This window comes from Tamandua tetradactyla, unplaced genomic scaffold (assembly GCF_023851605.1).
Source record: "Tamandua tetradactyla isolate mTamTet1 unplaced genomic scaffold, mTamTet1.pri scaffold_73_ctg1, whole genome shotgun sequence".
Lineage (NCBI taxonomy): Eukaryota > Metazoa > Chordata > Mammalia > Pilosa > Myrmecophagidae > Tamandua > Tamandua tetradactyla.
In genome coordinates, this window is record NW_027518403.1 from 480,238 (window position 1) to 502,576 (window position 22,339).

General features: G+C 42.9%; 2 protein-coding genes across 8 annotated transcripts in view; one reads left to right on the forward strand and one right to left on the reverse strand.

The window, feature by feature from the left end:
- Positions 1 to 7,568: 7,568 nt before the first annotated feature.
- Positions 7,569 to 18,258, reverse strand: LOC143673274 (uncharacterized). The gene is made up of 2 exons (XM_077147597.1): positions 17,348 to 18,258; positions 7,569 to 9,203 (listed from the first exon to the last, which is right to left on the reverse strand). Exons 1-2 carry the CDS (start codon positions 17,648 to 17,650, stop codon positions 9,198 to 9,200), a joined length of 309 nt encoding a protein of 102 aa, XP_077003712.1. The 5' UTR covers positions 17,651 to 18,258; the 3' UTR covers positions 7,569 to 9,197.
- Positions 17,949 to 22,339, forward strand: part of LOC143673273 (uncharacterized) — a 35,680-nt gene continuing 31,289 nt past the window's right edge. For all 7 annotated transcript variants that reach the window (XR_013170285.1, XR_013170286.1, XM_077147591.1 and 4 more), the window contains exon 1: positions 17,949 to 18,791. Coding sequence is in view for 5 of the 7 variants with exons in the window: in XM_077147591.1 (XP_077003706.1) it covers positions 18,672 to 18,791 (120 nt within the window). In the remaining 2 variants the exon portion in view is untranslated. The remainder of the gene's footprint in view (positions 18,792 to 22,339) is intronic.

The window sequence follows — 22,339 nt, forward strand, 5'->3', positions numbered from 1 at the left end:
AAAAAGAGATCAGTCTACAATTAAGAGATAAAAATGAAGCAGATATGGTTGGGACTAAGGTGAATCAGAATACAGGGCAAAAGGTGGTATGTATGTACTCTAGAGCTTCACCTACTATATGAGACCAAAGACAGAGAGGTTTATGTCTAGTACCTAAATTTTCTGTAACACATGATCTAAATCAACTTGTCTGGATAGCTCATTTAAACAACCCAAACACATGGAGAGAGAACAGGGATGAGGCCTTGTAATTCTGTATAGCTTAATGCAATACCAAGATATATCTCAGACTATGGTGGGCTGGTAATTAAAAATATTGGTAGAGGGTGCTATGGTAGTTCAGTGGTAGAATTCTTGCTTGCCATGCAGGAGACTGGGGTTTGATTCCTGACCCATGCACTCCAAAACAAGCAAACAAGCAAAAATAAATGGAAAACCAAACCAAAAAAAGAAAAAAATTCATCAAATAGTCCTGAAATAAGGGGATACTCACATGGCAAAAGAATGAAATATGACCTCTGCCATACAGCACACACACAAAAAAGTATCCTTTGAGGGACTGGAGAAAAAAATATGTAATTGTTATAATTTCCCATCTGCAAAACCCCTGGTGCTATACCAGATATTAGGGACTCCTAAGAAAATAAGCCAACCCTTTAATTTTGAGTCTTGCCCTTATGAAACTAATTTCTGTAGTGGAGAAGATAAGACTACCTATAATTCTGCCTAAAAGTTGCTTCCAGGAAACCTCCTTGGTTGCTCAGATGTGGCCTCTCTTACTCTAAGGCCAACTCTGCAAGTAAAAGCATTACCTTCCCCCTTGCAGGTGATTTAGGGGAAAAAGTCTCCCTGACAATATGGGACATGATTTCCAGGGATGAGCCTGGCCCTGGCACTGTGGGATAGATAATGCTTTCTGGACCAAAGGGGAAAAGAAAGGTAACAAAACAAGATATCAGCAGTTAAGAGATTTCAAAAAGAGTTGAGAGGCTTTCTGGAGACCACCCTTATGCAAATTTCAGCAGAATATTGCTAATTTCTTTGGTTTGTCAAACAACCAACATCATGCCTGTTAACCCTAAAGAACACCTAGAACCCTAACTGAGACTCTATAAAAGTTTTTTTTTTTTTTCACTTTTTTTTTCTTTTTTTTTATTAATTAAAAAAAGAATTAACAAAACAATTAGAAATCATTCCAATCTACATGTACAATCAGTAATTCTTAATAACATCACATAGTTGCATATTCATCATTTCTTAGTACATTTGCATCGATTTAGAAAAAGAAATAAAAAGACAACAGAATAAGAATTGAAACAATAATAGAAAGAAAAAAAACAAAAAAAACCTATACCTCACATGCAGCTTCATTCAGTGTTTTAACATAATTGCATTACAATTGGGTAGTATTGTGCTGTCCATTTCTGAGTTTTTATATCCAGTCCCGTTGTACAGTCTGTATCCCTTCATCTCCAATTATCCCTTCTCTTTTTTTTTTTTTTTTTTTAATTAACGGAAAAAAAGAAATTAACCCAACATTTAGGTATCATACCATTCTACACATGCAATCATTAATTCTTAACATCATCACATAGATGCATGATCATCATTTCTTAGTACATTTGCATTGGTTTAGAAGAACTAGCAACATAACCGAAAAAGATATAGAATGTTAATATAGAGAAAAAAATAAAAGTAATAATAGTAAAATCAAAACAAAACAACACAAAACAAAACAAAAACCTATAGCTCAGATGCAGCTTCATTCAGTGTTTTAACATGATTACTTTACAATTAGGTATTATTGTGCTGTCCATTTTTGAGTTTTTGTATCTAGTCCTGTTGCACAGTCTGTATCCCTTCAGCTTCAATTACCCATTGTCTTACCCTGTTTCTAACTCCTGCTGAACTCTGTTACCAATGACATATTTCAAGTTTATTCTCGAATGTCCGTTCACATCAGTGGGACCATACAGTATTTGTCCTTTAGTTTTTGGCTGGATTCACTCAGCATAATATTCTCTAGGTCCATCCATGTTATTACATGGTTCATAAGTTTATCTTGTCTTAAAGCTGCATAATATTCCATCGTATGTATATACCACAGTTTGTTTAGCCACTCTTCTGTTGATGGAGATTTTGGCTGTTTCCATCTCTTTGCAATTGTAAATAATGCTGCTATAAACATTGGTGTGCAAATGTTCATTTGTGTCTTTGCCCTTAAGTCCTTTGAGTAGATACCTAGCAATGGTATTGCTGGGTCGTATGGCAGTTCTATATTCAGCTTTTTGAGGAACCGCCAAACTGCCTTCCACAGTGGTTGCACCCTTTGACATTCCCACCAACAGTGGATAAGTGTGCCTCTTTCTCCGCATCCTCTCCAGCACTTGTCATTTTCTGTTTTGTTGATAATGGCCATCCTGGTGGGTGTGAGATGATATCTCATTGTGGTTTTGATTTGCATTTCTCTAATGGCCAGGGACATTGAGCATCTCTTCATGTGCCTCTTGGCCATCCGTATTTCCTCTTCTGAGAGGTGTCTGTTCAAGTCTTTTTCCCATTTTGTAATTGGGTTGGCTGTCTTTTTGTTGTTGAGATGAACAATCTCTTTATAAATTCTGGATACTAGACCTTTATCTGATATATCATTTCCAAATATTGTCTCCCATTGTGAAGGCTGTCTTTCTACTTTCTTGATGAAGTTCTTTGATGCACAAAAGTGTTTAATTTTGAGGAGTTCCCATTTATTTATTTCCTTCTTCAGTGCTCTTGCTTTAGGTTTAAGGTCCATAAAACCGCCTCCAGTTGTAAGATCCATAAGATATCTCCCAACATTTTCCTCTGTTTTATGGTCTTAGACCTAATGTTTAGATCTTTGATCCATTTTGAGTTAACTTTTGTATAGGGTGTGAGAGATGGGTCTTCTTTCATTCTTTTGCATATGGATATCCAGTTCTCTAGGCACCATTTATTGAAGAGACTGCTCTGTCCCAGGTGAGTTGGCTTGACTGCCTTATCAAAGATCAAATGTCCATAGATGAGAGGGTCTATATCTGAGCACTCTATTCGATTCCATTGGTCGATATATCTATCTTTATGCCAATACCATGCTGTTTTGACCACTGTGGCTTCATAATATGCCTTAAAGTCAGGCAGCGCGAGACCTCCAGCTTCGTTTTTTTTCCTCAAGATGTTTTTAGCAATTCGGGGCACCCTGCCCTTCCAGATAAATTTACTTATTGGTTTTTCTATTTCTGAAAAATAAGTTGTTGGGATTTTGATTGGTATTGCATTGAATCTGTAAATCAATTTAGGTAGGATTGACATCTTAACTATATTTAGTCTTCCAATCCATGAACACGGTATGCCCTTCCATCTATTTAGGTCTTCTGTGATTTCTTTTAGCAGTTTTTTGTAGTTTTCTTTATATAGGTTTTTTGTCTCTTTAGTTAAATTTATTCCTAGGTATTTTATTCTTTTAGTTGCAATTGTAAATGGGATTCGTTTCTTGATTTCCCCCTCAGCTTGTTCATTACTAGTGTATAGAAATGCTACAGATTTTTGAATGTTGATCTTGTAACCTGCTACTTTGCTGTACTCATTTATTAGCTCTAGTAGTTTTGTTGTGGATTTTTCCGGGTTTTCGACGTATAGTATCATATCGTCTGCAAACAGTGATAGTTTTACTTCTTCCTTTCCAATTTTGATGCCTTGTATTTCTTTTTCTTGTCTAATTGCTCTGGCTAGAACCTCCAACACAATGTTGAATAATAGTGGTGATAATGGACATCCTTGTCTTGTTCCTGATCTTAGGGGGAAAGTTTTCAAATTTTCCCCATTGAGGATGATATTAGCTGTGGGTTTTTCATATATTCCCTCTATCATTTTAAGGAAGTTCCCTTGTATTCCTATCTTTTGAAGTGTTTTCAACAGGAAAGGATGTTGAATCTTGTCGAATGCTTTCTCTGCATCAATTGAGATGATCATGTGATTTTTCTGCTTTGATTTGTTGATATGGTGTATTACATTAATTGATTTTCTTATGTTGAACCATCCTTGCATACCTGGGATGAATCCTACTTGGTCATGATGTATAATTCTTTTAATGTGCTGTTGGATACGATTTGCTAGAATTCTATTGAGGATTTTTGCATCTGTATTCATTAGAGAGATTGGTCTGTAGTTTTCTTTTTTTGTAATATCTTTGCCTGGTTTTGGTATGAGGGTGATGTTGGCTTCATAGAATGAATTAGGTAGTTTTCCCTCCACTTCGATTTTTTTGAAGAGTTTGAAGAGAATTGGTACTAATTCTTTCTGGAACGTTTGGTAGAATTCACATGTGAAGCCATCTGGTCCTGGACTTTTCTTTTTAGGAAGCTTTTGAATGACTAATTCAATTTCTTTACTTGTGATTGGTTTGTTGAGGTCATCTATGTCTTCTTGAGTCAAAGTTGGTTGTTCATGTCTTTCCAGGAACCCGTCCATTTCCTCTAAATTGTTGTATTTATTAGCGTAAAGTTGTTCATAGTATCCTGTTATTACCTCCTTTATTTCTGTGAGGTCAGTAGTTATGTCTCCTCTTCCATTTCTGATCTTATTTATTTGCATCCTCTCTCTTCTTCTTTTTGTCAATCTTGCTAAGGGCCCATCAATCTTATTGATTTTCTCATAGAACCAACTTCTGGCCTTATTGATATTCTCTATTGTTTTCATGTTTTCAATTTCATTTATTTCTGCTCTAATCTTTGTTATTTCTTTCCTTTTGCTTGCTTTGGGGTTAGCTTGCTGTTCTTTCTCCAGTTCTTCCAAATGGATAGTTAATTCCTGAATTTTTGCCTTTTCTTCTTTTCTGATATAGGCATTTAGGGCAATAAATTTCCCTCTTAGCACTGCCTTTGCTGCGTCCCATAAGTTTTGATATGTTGTGTTTTCATTTTCATTCGCCTCGAGGTATTTGCTAATTTCCCTTGCAATTTCTTCTTTGACCCAGTCGTTGTTTAGGAGTGTGTTGTTGAGCCTCCACGTATTTGTGAATTTTCTGGCACTCTGCCTATTATTGATTTCCAACATCATTCCTTTATGGTCCGAGAAAGTGTTGTGTAAGATTTCAATCTTTTTAAATTTGTTAAGACTTGCTTTGTGACCCAGCATATGGTCTATCTTTGAGAATGATCCATGAGCACTTGAGAAAAAGGTGTATCCTGCTGTTGTGGGATGTAATGTCCTATAAATGTCTATTAAGTCTAGTTCATTTATAGTAATATTCAGATTCTCTATTTCTTTGTTGATCCTCTGTCTAGATGTTCTGTCCCTTGATGAGAGTGGTGAGTTGAAGTCTCCAACTATTATGGTATATGAGTCTATTTCCCTTTTCAATGTTTGCAGTATATTCCTCACGTATTTTGGGGCATTCTGATTCGGTGCGTAAATATTTATGATTGTTATGTCTTCTTGTTTAATTGTTCCTTTTATTAGTATATAGTGTCCTTCTTTGTCTCTTTTAACTGTTTTACATTTGAAGTCTAATTTGTTGGATATTAGTATAGCCACTCCTGCTCTTTTCTGGTTGTTATTTGCATGAAATATCTTTTCCCAACCTTTCACTTTCAACCTATGTTTATCTTTGGGTCTAAGATGTGTTTCCTGTAGACAGCATATAGAAGGATCCTGTTTTTTAATCCATTCTGCCAATCTATGTGTTTTGATTGGGGAATTCAGTCCATTGACATTTAGTGTTATTACTGTTTGGATAATATTTTCCTCTAACATTTTGCCTTTTGTATTATATATATCATATCTGATTTTCCTTCTTTCTACACTCTTTTCCATATCTCTCTCTTCTGTCTTTTTGTATCTGACTCTAGTGCTCCCTTTAGTATTTCTTGCAGAGCTGGTCTCTTGGTCACAAATTCTTTCAGTGACTTTTTGTCTGAGAATGTTTTAATTTCTCCCTCATTTTTGAAGGATAATTTTGCTGGATATAGGAGTCTTGGTTGGCAGTTTTTCTCTTTTAGTATTTTAAATATATCATCCCACTGTCTTCTAGCTTCCATGGTTTCTGCTGAGAAATCTACACAAAATCTTATTGGGTTTCCCTTGTATGTAATGGATTGTTTTTCTCTTGCTGCTTTCAAGATCTTCTCTTTCTCTTTGACCTCTGACATTCTAACTAGTAAGTGTCTTGGAGAACGCCTATTTGGGTCTAATCTCTTTGGGGTGCGCTGCACTTCTTGGATCTGTAATTTTAGGTCTTTCATAAGAGTTGGGAAATTTTCAGTGATAATTTCTTCCATTAGTTTTTCTCCTCCTTTTCCCTTCTCTTCTCCTCCTGGGACACCCACAACACGTATATTTGTGCGGTTCATATTGTCCTTGAGTTCCCTGATACCCTGTTCAAATTTTTGCATTCTTTTCCCTATAGTTTCTGTTTCTTTTTGGAATTCAGATGTTCCATCCTCCAAATCACTAATTCTATCTTCTGTCTCTTTAAATCTATCATTGTAGCTATCCATTATTTTTTCTATGTTTGCTACTTTATCCTTCACTTCCATAAGTTCTGCGATTTGTTTTTTCAGTTTTTCTATTTCTTCTTTATGTTCAGCCCATGTCCTCTTCATGTCCTCCCTCAATTTATCGATTTCATTTTTGAAGAGGTTTTCCATTTCTGTTCGTATATTCAGCATTAGTTGTCTCAGCTCTTGTGTCTCATTTGAGCTATTGGTTTGTTCCTTTGACTGAGCCATATTCTCAATCTTTTGAGCGTGGACAGTTATCTTCTGCTGCTGGCGTCTGGGCATTTATTCAGATTTCTCTTGGTGTTGGACCCAGCAAGGTTGTAATATTTTTCTGTGAAATCTCTGGGTTCTGTTTTTCTTATCCTGCCCAGTAGGTGGCGCTCGTGGCACCCGTTTGTCTGCGGGTCCCACCAGTAAAAGGTGCTGTGGGACCTTAAACTTTGGAAAACTCTCGCCGTCCTGGGGGTTCGCTAGTCCTGGGGGTTCGCTAGCCGAAACGGCTTGAGCCAGCCGCGGTCCGAACGCAGGGAGGGTTGCTGGTCACCACAGCCAGGGAAAGAGCCCGTCCAAATTTCCTAGTCGGCCCTGGGCAACAAGCGTGGCGGGAGGGCGCCAGCGGCAGCGGCCCGCCCGAGAGAGTGCACGTTCCCCGGGAGTCACGGGTTTGGAAGGGGCCTCCCCCACCCGTCACCGTTCTCCGTGGCCTGGGGGTTTCTGATCCAATTCTCTCAGTTGGTCCGGGGGCTGCGCGTGGTGTGGGCGCCAGTCGCCTTGGTTTCAGGGGACCACCTCTCCAATTCTCCCAGCCGGCCCGGGAAGGGGGAAGGGAGTAACTCCGGCCGCTTGCCACCCCGCCCGGTAAGGCCCGCGCACCTCGGCGATCTCACCCGAGCTGCTTCTCTCAGCCAGCCAGCCTTTCCAGGATGGGGTACGCTGTCTTTTTTATCTCTGTTGTGGCTTTGGGCGCTTTCTGTATCGTTTCTACTCCCCTAGTAGGTGTCCTGGAGAAGAAACTAAGATCCGCGTGTCTTACTAAGCCGCCATCTTCTCTATAAAAGTTTTGTGTACTAAGTTTACTTTCCTGAAACCCATTACCACCAGAGGGTTCCTAGGCTAGATAAGTCCTGAAACCCAGAAGGGCCAACCTCTCCAAGAATATCTTCCATCCCTGTATCCTATATTATTGACACCTGTTTTCAACAAGAAAAAGTTAGAAAGGGCATAGCCCAAAGATTCTTATAGAGTGGGAAAAGGATCAAAGGAGAAGGAGGAGTTGTAACAGAGAAGATAGGATTAACAAATGAATATGACTGCTGAATCATTATACTGATATTTCTCTTAGCCTCCAATGTTTTGGAGTAGCTAGAAGGAAAAACCTGAAACTATGGAATGGTAATCCATACCAAACTACAAGATCTGTTCTGCAGCTGCTTGTAGGAGTGTACTTTGCAAATTACTGCTTTTTTTGGTATAGATGGTATAATTCATAATAAAAAAATGTTTAAAAATAAAAGTAAATAAACAGAAAGGTACAAGTACTGTGGAAAATGTGGAGAGAGAAATGTACCTATTCACTACTGGTAGAGAATTAGAATGGGGCAGCCCATTTGGAGGGCAGTGTGGTGGTTCCATAGGATGCTAAATATAGGGTTGCCATATGATCCTATAACCCCATTATTAGGTATATACTTGGAAGAACTGAAAGCCAGGACAAAAATGGACATTCACAGAATGGTATTCAAGGTAGCAATATTCATGACTTACAATGGATGGAGATGGCCTAACAGTATATCATCTGATGAATGGAGGGGTGAACTGTGATATATATGCAATGAAATGTTAAGTGGCTGCAAGAAGGAATGAAGTTGTGAGGCATGCATCTAAATCTAAATATATAAACCTTGAGGACAGTATAGTAAGTGAAATAAGCTAGAAACAAAAAGACATAATGTTTCACCAATATAAGCTAATTATAATATGCAAACTCAGAATTGAATTTGAGAGCATAGGTTATGAGGGGAAGGTATATTGAGAGGTTCTTATATTGTAAGCTCTTACAGCAGTTATCTTTATTCCTGGGTTGTAAGTGTTATTTATAAATTCTGAGATGATGAGCTCTTTGTTTACAACCTGCTCATTCCCTGGAATTTCAGGTATCTGTGTGACAACGGATACTCAGGGTCAGAGTTCAGCAGCTGTGAAAGTCAGCATTACTCTATACAGCAAGTGTGAAAGAAGCTGAAAAAGAGATCAGATGTCACTTAGTGATATGAATGAAGCAGATCTGGTTAGGACTGGGGGAAATCAGACTAAAGGGTAAAGGATGCCATTAACTCTATTTTAAAACTTCAACTTCTGTTTGAAATCAAAGGAAAAAATGTTTATTTGGTGCAAAATGTATATTTTTGGTAACACACTATCTAATTTAACTCATATGGTCAGTTTATTCAAATACCATAAGTACATGGAACCTTGAATAGGGAGTGAGAGCTTCCTGCTTTGTTCAAGTTGATGTAATACCTGATACATCCAGGATAATCTGGTCAGAAGATTCAAAGTTATTTGCAAAGTTCTTCTGAGGGACTGGGGAAAAAATGGGGAACACCTGATATACTTACAAGCAATGGGTACTGTCAATGTAACAAGCCAAGCCTTTGATCTTGGGGCTTGCCCCTATGAAATTTATTCCTGCAAAGGAGAAGATAAGATCAATTATAATTATACCCAAGAATCACCCCCAGAGAATCTCTTTGGTGGCTCATATGTGGTCTCTCTTTCTCTAAGCCAACTCGGCAGGTAAACTCACTGCTCTCCCTCTTATATGGGACCTGATTCCCAGGGATGAGCCTGGCCCTGACATCATGGAATTGAGAAGGCCTTCTGGGCAAAAGGGGGAAAAGAAATGAAATAACACAAAGTTTCAGTGACTGAGAAATTTCAAATAACATTAAGAGGCCATCTGGAGGTTATTCTTATGCATTGCATAGATACTCTTTTTCAGTTTTTGCTGTATTGGTGTAGCCAGAGGGAAATGCCTGAAAACACTCAACTGTAATCCAGTAGCCTTGATTCTTGAAGATGACAGTATAACTGTATACTTTTATGGATACTCTCTTCACCCAGTGTTATTGACAGATGAGTAAGAAAATAATGATGAACAAATAGTAGGGGGGGTAGGGGGATGGGTAGTTTGGGGTATTACTTTTTACTTTTATTTTTGTTCTTTTTCTTTTTTTTGGAGTAATGAACATCTTTAAAAATTGACTGTGATCATAAACGTGGAACTGTATGATGACACTGTGAACCATTGATTGTACACTTTGGATGATTATATGGTATGGGAATATGTACCAGTAAAATTGCATTTTTTAAAAAAAGGTGAAATGAATTATAAAAGAGTATAGAGATCCTAGCACAATGCATGATGGGGAGTTAACATTTGACACATTTGAACTTCCATTTTCATACTTTAAAACTTAAGAATACATGATGTAAAATTGTGATAGCCACTCTTTCTCTACAACAGAACTGAGTAGGAATGAAAGCAATACTATAATACATTTACATATTTTCCCACTACAGTATACCTAGCTATGAAAATAAAAATGAAAGCTAAAATATCATCTTTGTCCTCCACTACCTGGGAGCCCTCAGTCCACAACTGCATTATTCCATTGTGAGTCATGTGTCCTCTCATTGATCACATGGCTGTGAAAGTCATCTCAGGGGTAGGCTCTGAGCTAGACCTAGGGATAAACCTAATAAACAAGATAGTCTTTGCACTTGAGGAACTGAAAGACCAAAGAAAAGGAAATTACAATAAGCACACCATGGACCAAGACAGAGGTAGACACAGAAAGAACAAGGAGAGTGAGGCCTGGTTTTGTTGGAAGAGCTGATGTTTAAACCAAGACCTAAAAGAGAAAAAGAGATAGAGATGAAAAACAAGGAAGTGCATCTCAAGCAGAGGGAAAAAAGGTGTTCAGAGACCCTGAAGTGAGTAAACAGGCTACTACAGTATGAATGTAGCATACAGTTTGACTACAGAACTGTTGTTGGAAAACAAGGAAGGCAGGGACCAGATCACAAAAAGCCTAATATGCCATGTCAGGGACTTTGGACTTGACTATGCAAGCAATGAGGAATCAGTGACACTTTAAGAAACCAAAAGAAAAGAAAGATTAGTCTGGGTCTAGTTAAAGAATAGATTTGAGGAGGCAAAATAGGAAGTGAAGATATCAGTTAAGAACCTACTATAGAAATCTACTCAAGAGGGGACAGTGAGCAAAATCAAGGTAACAGCTGGACAAAGAAGTCAATGTGCTCAAGAGATAGAAGGTAGGATGTACACAATTTGGTGACTGATTCAAAGTGGTGAGGAAGAGTGGGGATTTAAAAATAGGTTAAAGGAAGGAACAAATGAATGAAGGACAGGAATGACTAAACATGACAGCCAGCTTTTTGTCTCAGGCAACCAAAAATATAGTGATACCACTTACTGCTACACCAGTGGAAGGTGTTGGGTGACAATTCACAGACCACACATTTCTGTCTGTTGGTCTTTGTTTGTTTATCTTTTCAAGGACATTTGTATGGAACAGCCTTGAAAGAGAGAGTATTTCCCTCTAGAGCAGACAGCACATTTTTTATGTCCAATCTCCAAAACAGAACTTCTTCCTTTATCATATACATAATAAAGATATGCAAAGGGCACATTCTTTCTGCAGTCTATCATGACAGATATGAATTCCATAATCTCATTTTTCAATATGACACAAATCCACTGAGTGTGCAGCACCTATTTAAGCCACTCTGTGTCACCCACAGGACTTCAGGACAAGGGGAATCATAAGAACATAAAGAAGATGCTGTCTGCTGCATCATAAATCATTAAGTAAATCAACTGACCCAGGCACCTTTTGTTGTCCACCAGCATCCATGAAACTGTGGCAGCTAACTTGCTAGTTTGTAAATACAGAAAACTCAGACCCTTCACAGTTTTTGACAGAGAAGAGGAGCACATTTAGGAAGGTTGGCAGGGAAACTAAGTTAATTTTCAGTTTTAATACAGAAAGAAAGATTTGGAGTTTGGATTTTAGTCCAGCTAACTAGGAAACTATGTTAATTATTTAATTTCTGAATTTCTTTTCCTCCTCTATAAAAATGAATATAATAATACATAACAGAAGAGCTTTGAGTAAGAACTAAATGGAATAACTTGTGTGAAATACCTAGCAAAATTCTTAGCACCCAGATTTTTCCCTTTACATGATATTTTTAATTCCTACTTTTTCCTTAGGTCTGTGGAGAGTTCTTTTATATACATGTCTTAATATTACTAATAGATTGCGAAGTGCACACTGGCAATGCAAAATCACCTCCAGCAGCTAATGTATGAAATACTCAAAAAATGCATTAAATCAGTAAAGGGCTGTTGAAAAGGACAATTTATTTTATCTATTCACTAGTCTAGTCAACAAGTATTTACTGAGACAACCATGTTCTAAGAAGTAAGGGTTCATCATAGAACATCTCTGCTCTCAAGAAGTTTACATTTTTATAAATACAGATAAGAATTTTGTGTAGTAACAAGTGCTACATAACAGGTACATAAAGTGGGAGAACATGAGCAACTGGTGAGACTTAGGAGCAGCCTCTCTGAGAAGGGGATATTTTATCTGTGACCTAAATGATGAGAAGAAGCCAGTCTGGCAAAAATCTGAAAGAACAGCTTTCCAAGCAGAGGGGACAGCAAATGCACTGACTCTGAGGTAAGAACAAAATTGGCTGTCAGAGAAAAAAAAACACAACAACAATATCAGTATGACTACCTGTGAGTACACGGGGGGAGGGCTATGCAGGCCTCACAGAGCATCACAAGGATTTGGATTTCATCAATTATTTTTATAAATGGAAGAATATCTACATTTCTCAAATTCAGGGAAAGTATTTAACTCCATAATTTTTATATGAATGTTGGAATTTGGGTCAGGACTTTATGTTTGTTGGTGGACTCCCTATTTTAAATGGCCTTTTCACTTGCTCTTGAAATACCTCTGAGAGTATACTGTAGTTGAGAAGGAACTAGAATTTAAAAGCAACCATAATTTTCTTTTATAAGTACTAGTATTTCTAATTTTCTGTTTATAGTAATAATAATAGTTAACACTCAATATGTTACCTATTAGTGTCTGGCTCTGTCCTCTACATACATAACCAGTCATTTAATCCTCACAATAATTCTAATAATAACAGTAGGAATAGGTACTACCTTACACACAATTAACAGATAAGGAAATGGAGGCCCAAGGAGATTTGCAAACTTGATCCAAATTACATATGTACTAAGTAGCAGAGCCAGGCCCTGCATGTGGGCATTCAGGCTCTAGGGGCTGAATTTTTACACTCCTGTTTCTTAGAAACTCTAACTTTTTCCCACATATGTAATTGCATTCCTAAGTCACACTCTTTCTGACTTTATTCTAATAAATAATAAGTAAATGGAGAGGGAACCCTAAAATTAGAAATACCAGACCCCATGCCATCAATAGGACTGATTTAATTCCCAAGAATAAGCATTGTAGTAAATACAGCTTAATTCTAGCAATAATTTGGCAATCTTCTCATCTAATGATGCATTAGCAACCTAAGTAAAACAGATAAATATTATGTACATCCTAGAAGATGATACTTACAAATAATTTTTTGTCTTACTAATTTTAAGACTTCATCCACACTCTTAAGAGACACTGCATAAAAGAAAATGTCACCTAGCCAATCCTGATTAACATATTATTCATTCAGGATGTATGTTTGAGAAATGACAACTGGCAGCTATATAATAAATATGACAGATTCTAAGGTAGCTGACAGAATATACAAGAGACTAAGATGTAACATGATTTTTTAAAATTCTAGCTATATAAAAATGGCTGCCTTTTATAAAAGAGAATTCTATTTCTGAAATATTCTTTTTTATCCACATACTGTACAAGAATGTTTATCCACGGGCTTTATAAGAACATTGCCAAAGGATGTGATAATCATTTGCCTGGTATGATTTGAGGAGTTTCCTCTGACTACATGAGAAGTTTGTTAACTCCATTCAAACCAAGAAAAAGGGGTAGTTGATGGCATCTAGTAATTTAAATTTAATAGAAACTTATCCAAGATTCAATTAATTAATACAGTGAAAGCACAGAAGTTCTATTAAGTGCCAGAATAAAATAAAAGGTATAAGTAAGTACTAAGAAAATAATGAATACGTAAATCCTAATATAGTAAGTTAAACCATAAAGGTCCTGAGAAGAAGTGATTTGTTTTATTGAATATGAGACAGAGTAATGCAGGTGAGGTGGGTAAATGGAATTGCAAATTTACTCATTTTAAAATCATAATCCAATATCCTAATAACAGACAACTCAGTTTGCAATTTTCATGTTCACTAAATTTACCTGTAATCTGGACCACCAAAGGCTATTGTCCATTAACTTTTTAAATTGAATCAGCAATAAATTTCTAAATCTTTTTTAACTCCTGCCAGAAAATTTTACTATTCTTGGTAAAAAAATTCATTAGACAAAAATGCCAATGTCTTAGTCTTCCAAACCACAAACTACTGAAGCATTTCATTCTTAATAGAATAACAGAGCTTCAAATAGTTCCCTTTCCTGCTGAATTCTTCACAATCAGTGTCATATTCAAGATGCTAAATTTTCAACTGATGGTATTTCTCTGTATGTTACTGTATTAGTTTGAGTTCTCTAGAGAAACAGAATCAACAGGGAAGACTTGCAAATGTAAAATTTATAAAAGCATTTCACATAACTATGGGAATGCAGAGTCCAAAATCTGCAGGGCAGGTTGTGAAGCCAATGATTCCGATGGAGGGTCTGGATGAACTCCACAGGAGAGGCTCGCCAGCCAAAGCAGGAAGGAAAAGAGCCTGTCTCTTCTGAATCCTCCTTAAAAGGCTTCCAGTGATTAGACTGAGCATCACTCATTGCAGAATACACTTCTCTTGGCTGTTTACAAATGGAATCAGCTTTGGATGCAGCTGATGTGATCATGATCTAATTCTATGAAATAGCCTCATTGCAACAGACAAGCCAGTACTTGCCCAACCAGACAAACAGGTACCACCACTTGGCCAAGCTGACACATGAACCTGACCATGACAGCTACCTATAGAGCAAACTAGAAATGCTGATAAGGATATCAATAATAATAATAGTAGCTAACATTTATTGAGGGACTTACTGTGTACCAAGCATTGTCATAGTGCTTTACATGGATTGTAAAGCAATCTGTGCTTTAATCCTCACACAACAACCCTACGAGATAAATCATAATTTCCAGGCAAGAAACAAAGGCACAGAGTGGTTAACTAACTTACCGAAGACCACACCACTAGTAAATGGTGGAGACTGCAAAAAGAGAATTGCAGTCCAGGCAGATTGTTTTCAGAGGCCACGGCTTCACCACAAGTTTACCTATTAATAAAGCTTCTTCCCTTTCTGATAACCTACAAAAGATGCTATTCAGCATTTAACCTCAAATAAAATTAACATGGACTCCCTCTTCTATATAAGTGATTAGGCCGTGCCAGGAGGGCTATAATGAAATGCAGACGTGGATACTGTGCCAAGAGGCTCAGAATATGAGAAGAGACAAAGTAATTATCGAAAAACTTAAAATAAAATTTCAGGACAATAAAAATCCCTTTCAAAAACCACTACATATTAATTGCCAAGATAATTGTCTATATAATAAATGCCGTAAAAATTTAGAGGCAAGAGAGAGAACTACTGGATGTGGCCTCCCGTTCTGACACTTCCACTTATCAACTCTAATTTGGCCAACTCACTTAGCCTCTGTGTGCACTGTTTTTCTAATTTGTAAAATTAGGATGATGACATTAATAACATTTTATTCCAATTGTGAGTTACAACCCATTAGTGAGTCATGAAATTAATAAAATAGGTTGAAAACAGCAACTTTATTTTTCGTAAAAAGATGAAAGGGAAAATATCAGAGGTCACCCTAAGAAGTTTCTTGAAATGCTCAGCTTTTTAAAAAGTATTCATGTGTATATAAGTGTGTGCACAGAATCTGATACAAAATGTTATTTCTTATTATGGAAGTTGTCATAAAGTTTGAAAGCCACTGTTTACTACAACTTGATAGGAGTTGTGGGAAATAATATGATTTAGATGTCCTTTCTATACAAAGGTGACCAAACAGCATTCTCTACATTATAAACATTATAAAGAGCATCATCCACATCTGAGTAGTATTTGCATACTCAGTACTAGCAACAAAGAGCCAGTCTCCAATAAATGATAGAGAGGTGGGTGGATAAATGGAAATAACCAGAGAAATTTTTGGAAATTAGAATTCACCTAGATTTTTAGGAATTTATAGGATTTGAATAATTTAAAGAAAAGAATAGCAAGCATTCTTAGAATTTACTCTTTCATTTCCTGGCTATATACATATACAAAAGAATAAAGAACATTTCGGACAATACATAAAAATAGACAAAGGTTCCATGCACTAGGGTAACTTTCAGTAACCTGCAACCTCCAGATGAGTCCCTGGATGAGAGAAATACAGAGGGCCCAGCCCTTCCAGAACATCAACTCGTTCCTTCCATCCCCCTACCCCATATTATCCACAGTCTCTTCCAACAGTGAAACAGTTAAAAAGGGCATATCCCTAAAGAGTGGGAGGAAGACCAAAGATGGAGATTGAATTATACAGAGAAGGTAGGGTTTAACAAAGGAGTATGACTGCAGAATCATTGAACCGATGTCCCCTTTGATCTCCAGTATCTCAAGCAGCTAGAAGTAAAAACTTCAAATTGTGGAACTGTAACCCACACCAAAATCTGAAAGCTGTTCTACAAACGTGCCGTGAAACTTACTGCTCTTTTCTATGCCACATTTCTCAACAACAACAATGAAAAAGCAATGACAAGCCCTGGCAAAGATGGGAGAACTGGAACCGCGTGCAGCTGCTGCGGGGACCTGTGCAGCAACTCAGGAAAGCAGTAAACAACTCGCCTGTGCCAGCACCCCACTCCCAGTGTGCGTGCTCCAAGAGCTGGAAAACCACCGAGAACACCTGCACGTGGTGAGCACTGCAACTCCCTCCACAAGGGCCGCACAGTGGGGACCACGTGGGCGCCCACCACGGAAGACCCGCACACAAACGGGGCCAGCCATAGGACCGGGCGCTGTCGCGTCACCAAAGGAGCAAAGGCCTGACGCGCGGGACAGAAGCGGACACCTAACGAGGGACGCCGTTAGCTCCAGGTACTGAAGCGCCCAGAGTAGGGACATCCTAGAGACAGGGGCAGACTGTGGTCGCCAGGCCTGGGGTGACTGCAGGGTGGCAAAGTGTTCTGAAGTAGATTAATGCAATGGTGGCGCCAGTTTGTAAAGACGCTAAACAACATTGCGGTATAGGCTTTAAACGGGCGCTTTTATGATATATAAACTGCATCTCAGTTAAAGATAGGTATAAGAGAAATTTAAGATATAAATTTGCACAGCATTTAAGTAAAACGGGTTAAGAAAAGGAAGAAGCAAACGGAAGGGGGGGGGTTAGTTTGGGGTCCAGGCTCCAGACTCCAGGGTCCTATTCCCGGGGCCATATTCAGGGACAGGTTTTCGGTATCCGAAGGGCCACGGGTTCTGGGTGGGGCAAGGGACCCAGAGTTCAGGCTGGGAAGCGGCACTTGGGGACAGAATTCGGGGTTCAGAGCTCGGGGGCCCTGCGGCCCGCACCCCCCACTACCCGCCCGCCATCCGACGGCGGCAGGCACTCACGTGGTCCAAGGCGAGTCCATGTTGGCGGTGACCAGCAGGACCACGGCGCCCCGACGGCCGCTCGACCCACCACGGCTCTTCGGCGCTGCCCAGCAGGTCTCGGAGGCAGCCGCGGGGCATCAGCCGCGCCTGGGGGCGGCCCCGCAGCCATCGCGGTGGGTGGAGGGCCGGGGCTGGCGCAGCCGGTGAGGAGCTTTTGCATTCCTGCCGGGAAACTTCTGGCAGTCGTGGCCGCCACCTCCTGCTGAGTGCAAGTCCCGCCCCTCGGAAGGCGGGGGTCGTCCTGGTTGCTCCGGTGTCCATGAGTCAGAACCCCTCGGGTGCCCTGCCCTGTCCCGCCCCACGCGGCGAGGAGACGCCCTTAAAGGGGCCGTGTGCGGCGGGCGCTGGAGGCCCGCTAGCTGCTCTGCATCCCCGATTCCTGCTTGTGAGACTCCGGAAGCAGAGGACCAGGCCGTGAGGTCAGTTTGTCGCAGGGGGCAGAACCTCTTGGTCTCCGCGCCGGGTGGCGGTGGGGAACCGCCCGCGAGGCATTCGATTTGACTGACAAGCGCGCGCCCAGGCCGACCCCCACCTTCCGAGGGGCGGGGCTGGACCTACACTCAGCGTGGGGCGGCGGCGGCGCTGACGGTTAGAAGTTGCCCTAACCGTTTCCCTGCCGGAGCCTAACGGCTCCGCGCGGACCACCCGGTGGGACTGCGCCTCACGCTGAGGGCCTGCCGAGGTGAGAGACTGCGCGGGGCAGCGGACAAAACTGCAGCCAGCGAGCCTTAAATGGGGGCAGAACCTGTTGGTCTCCGCGCCGGGAATCTTCTCGCAGTGGAAGCCGCAGCTGCCTCCTGCTGAGTGCAAGTCCCGCCCCGCCCCTCGGCGCTCGCCTGTCAGTCAGATCAAACCCCTCGCGGGCCGTTCCCCACCGCCCCCCCCCCACTCCCCGGCGCGGAGACCAAGAGGTTCTGCCCCCTGCGCCAAACTGACCTCACGGCCTGGTCCTCTGCTCCCCGGAGTCTCACAAGCAGGAATCGGGGCTGCAGAACAGCTCCCCGGCCTCAGGCGCCCGTTGGCGCGGCCCCTTTAAGGGCGTCTCTTCACCGTGTGGGGCGGGGCGGGGCGGGGCAGGTCCCGCGAAGGGTTCTGACTGACGGATACGGGAGCACCCAGGAGGGTCCCTGCCTTCCGAGGGGCGGGACTTGCACTCAGCAGGAGGCGGTGGCCACGACTGCCAGAAGTTACCCTGCAGGAATCTAAACGCTCCGCGCCAGCTGCGCCAGCCCCGGCCCTCCGCCCACCGCGATGGCTGCGGGGCCGCCCCCAGTCACAGTTGATGCCCCGCGGCTGCCTCCGAAACCGGCTGGGCAGCGCCGAAGAGCCCGGGCGGGTTGAGCGGCCGTCAGGGCGCCGCCGTCCTGCTGGTCACCGCCAACATGGACTCGCCTTGGACCACGTGAGTGCCTGCCGCCGTCGGATGGCGGACGAGGGCGAGCTCTGAACCCCGAATTCTGTCCCCGAGTGCCGCTTCACAGCCCGAATTCTGGGCCCCTTGCCCCACCCAGAACCCGTGGGCCCCTTGGATACCGAAAACCTGTCCCTGATATGGCCCCGGGAATACGACCCTGGAGTCTGGAGCCCGGACCCCAAACTAACCCCCCCCTTCCATTTGCTTCATCCTTTTCTTAACCCGTTTTACTTAAATGCTGTGCAAATTTATATCTTAAATTTCTTTTTTACCTATCTTTAACTGAGATGCAGTTTATATACCGTAAAAGCGCCCGTTTAAAGCCTACTACGCCGTGGTGTGTAGCGTCTTTACAAACTGGCGCCACCATTGCATTAATCTACTTCAGAACACTTTGCCACCCCGCAGTCACCCCGTTTCACCCCCAGGCCTGGCGACCACAGTCTGCCCCTGTCTCTAGGATGTCCCTACTCTGGGCGCTTCAGTACCTGGAGCTGACCACATCCCTCGTTCCGTGTCCTCTTCTCTCCCATGCGTCAGGCCTTTGCTCCTTTGGTGGCGCGACAGCGCCCGGTCCTATGGCTGGCCCCGTTTGTGTGCAGGTCTTCCGTGGTGGGCGCCCACGTGGTCCCCACTGTGCGGCCCTTGTGGAGGGAGTTGCAGGGCTTACCACATGCAGGTGTTCTCGGTGGTTTTCCAGCTCTTGGAGCACGCACACTGGGAGTGGGGTGCTGGCACAGGCGAGTTGTTTACTGCTTTCCTGAGTTGCTGCACAGGTCCCCGCAGCAGCTGCACGCGGTTCCAGTTCTCCCATCTTTGCCAGGGCTTGTCATTGTTTTTCATTGTTGTTGTTGAGAAATGTGGCATAGAAAAGAGCAGTAAGTTTCACGGCACATTTGTAGAACAGCTTTCAGATTTTGGTGTGGGTTACAGTTCCACAATTTGAAGTTTTTACTTCTGGCTGCTTGAGATACTGGAGACCAAAAGGGATATCGATTTAATGATTCTGCAGCCATACTCCTTTGTTAAACCCTACCTTCTCTGTATAATTCAATCTCCATCTTTGGTCTTCCTCCCACTCTTTAGGGCTATGCCCTTTTTAACTGTTCCACTGTTGGAAGGGACTGTTGATAATATGGGTAGGGGGATGGAAGGAACGAGTTGATGTTCTGGAAGGGCTGGGCCCTCTGTATTTCTCTCATCCAGGGACTCATCTGGAGGTTGTAGGTTACTGAAAGTTACCCTAGTGCATGGAACCTTTGTCTATTTTTATGTGTTGTCCGAGATGTTGTTTAGGATTGGCAGGAATGGTTTTGGTTGGGGTTTGGTAAGGTATGATAGGTAGCAATGTCTAAATGCAGCATGCCTAAGAATGACCTCCAGAGGAGCCCCTCAATTCTATTTGAACTCTCAGCCACTGATACCTTATTTGTTAACACTTCTTTTCCCCATTTTTGTCTGGAAGACATTGTTGATCCCACGGTGCCAGGGCCAGGCTCATCCTTGGAGTCACCTCCGACGTTGCCAGGGAGACTTTCACCCCTGGATGTCAGGTCCCACTTAGGGGGAGGACAATGATTTCACTTGCAGAGGTGGGCTTCAAGAGGGTGAGGCCACATCTGAGCAACAAAAGAGGTCCTCCCGAAGTAACTCGTAGGTATGCCTATAGGTAGGCTAAGCTTCTCTGTTCCCTACATAAGCATCACAAGAGTAAGCCTCAGGATCAAGAGCTTAGCCTACTGACTTGGGTGTCCCTCGTGTTGACACAGTATCTGGGGTTTCCCTGCTGTTGTCATTGTTTTTTTAAAGGTTAACTCTTGATGATGGTTATGGGCATCCGAGTGGTATGAGGTGGTCTCTTGTGGTCTGGGTTGTGTTTTCCTAGTGACTGGTGAGCTGAGCCTCTCTTTGTGGGCTTCTGAGTGTGTTCATATCCCGTGCCCCTTTTCAGTTGTGTAGTTTATCTTTTGATGGTGTCTGCTGGTTCTTGCTGTGCGTGAAGAGGAGGAAGGAGGGGTAGGTGCTAGTGCTGGTTCTGGTGCTGATGCCGAGTGGGCTGCACTGAGTTTGGTGCTACCCTGGCTTCCCAGATGCATGGATGGTCACTTCCTGGCCTTCTGCCTGGTGTGACACCTGCTTGCTGGCTTCTGGCTGTGTGTCTGTCCCGAGGGGCCTCCAGGACCCACCTACATCTCAGGTACTTGGAGCCTGTCCCACCTGGGGCTGGTGCTCAAGTGGGCTTTAGTGCCGAGGTCCCATCCTGAGGTCTCCTCACGCACATCCCAGAGTCTTCTTCCCAGCTTCTTGGCCTGGGCAGGGCCAGCAGTCCATGGCGGGCACTGGTGGGCAGCCCTGCAGCCCAGGGTGGAGTGACAGGGACCAGACGAGGCTGAGCTGCCCCAGCTGCAGGGCAGTCCTCCCTTGTGCAGGGTGCCACATGCTGTCACTGCCTGGGAAGTCCTGACCAGGTGCCCTAGGCCCAAATCCCTTCAGCAGGGCTGGGGCTTCTCTGTCCTCAAAGCCCCGACATTTACTGCTGACCCCGTGAATGCCACCCCCCTCCTGAATAATCCCCTTCATGGTGTGTGTGAAGTTTCTGCTTTGTAAGCACCACAGAGCCAGGGATTCCAGCTTCCCAGGGGTAGCTGGCCAGGGCAGGGCCTTGTGGAAAAGCACATCCTTGTTGCCTCCTGGGGCCTCCAGAGACACACACAGGTGCCCACTGCCTGACACTACTTCCCCCACGTCCTTGCTGCCACCCTCCAAGGTGGCCCCACCGTGCCAGTGGGCAGACGAGGACTCTGAACATTTCCCTTCTCCAGTGGGTGCATCCTCCTTGTTCGGAGCCAAGGTCCCTGTGATATCCACCCTCTGTGGTTCCCAGGATGTCCACCCCAGGTCACTGCAGTGTCCACCGTGCATAGTCCCCACAGCATCCAGCCCAGGTCCTCAAGGTGTCGAGCTCAGGTCCCCATGGTTACTGCCCTCCACGGTTCCCACAGCATCCACCCCAGATCCCTGTGGCATCCACCCTCCACAGTCCCCATGCATTCAACCTCTGTGTTTTCCATGGTGCCCACCCCAGGTCCCTACAGTATCTGCTGCCAGGTCCGCACACCATCCATGCCAGGTCCCCATGGTGTCCACCCTTCATGGTTCCCACAGTGTCCACCCTCCATAGTCCCCATCCCTTCATTCCAGGTCCCCACAGAGTCGACTGCAGGTCCCTGTGGCCTCCACCCTCCATGGATCCCATGGTGTCCATCCCAGGTCCCCCATGGTATCCACTCCCAGGTCCCCGTGGTGTCCACCCTCCACGGTCCCCATGCATTCAGCCCCAGTGTCTCTGTGGTATCCATCCCCCCCAGGGTTCCCACCATGTTCCTACATGGGTTAGCAGTGTGACACCCCTCTCCTGGTCCCCCACTGCATTCTCCCCCAGGGTCCTTGCAGTGACCCCCCTAAGGTCTGCATGGTGAACCCCGAGTGTCCCTGTGCCTGTTAACCACCCCCCAGGTGTCCCCCCTCCCTCTGCC

What these genes read in the sequence shown, in the direction of transcription:
- LOC143673274 (XM_077147597.1), bottom strand. Translation starts at nt 17,650, where the DNA reads ATGGACACCGGAGCAACCAGGACGACCCCCGCCTTCCGAGGGGCGGGA.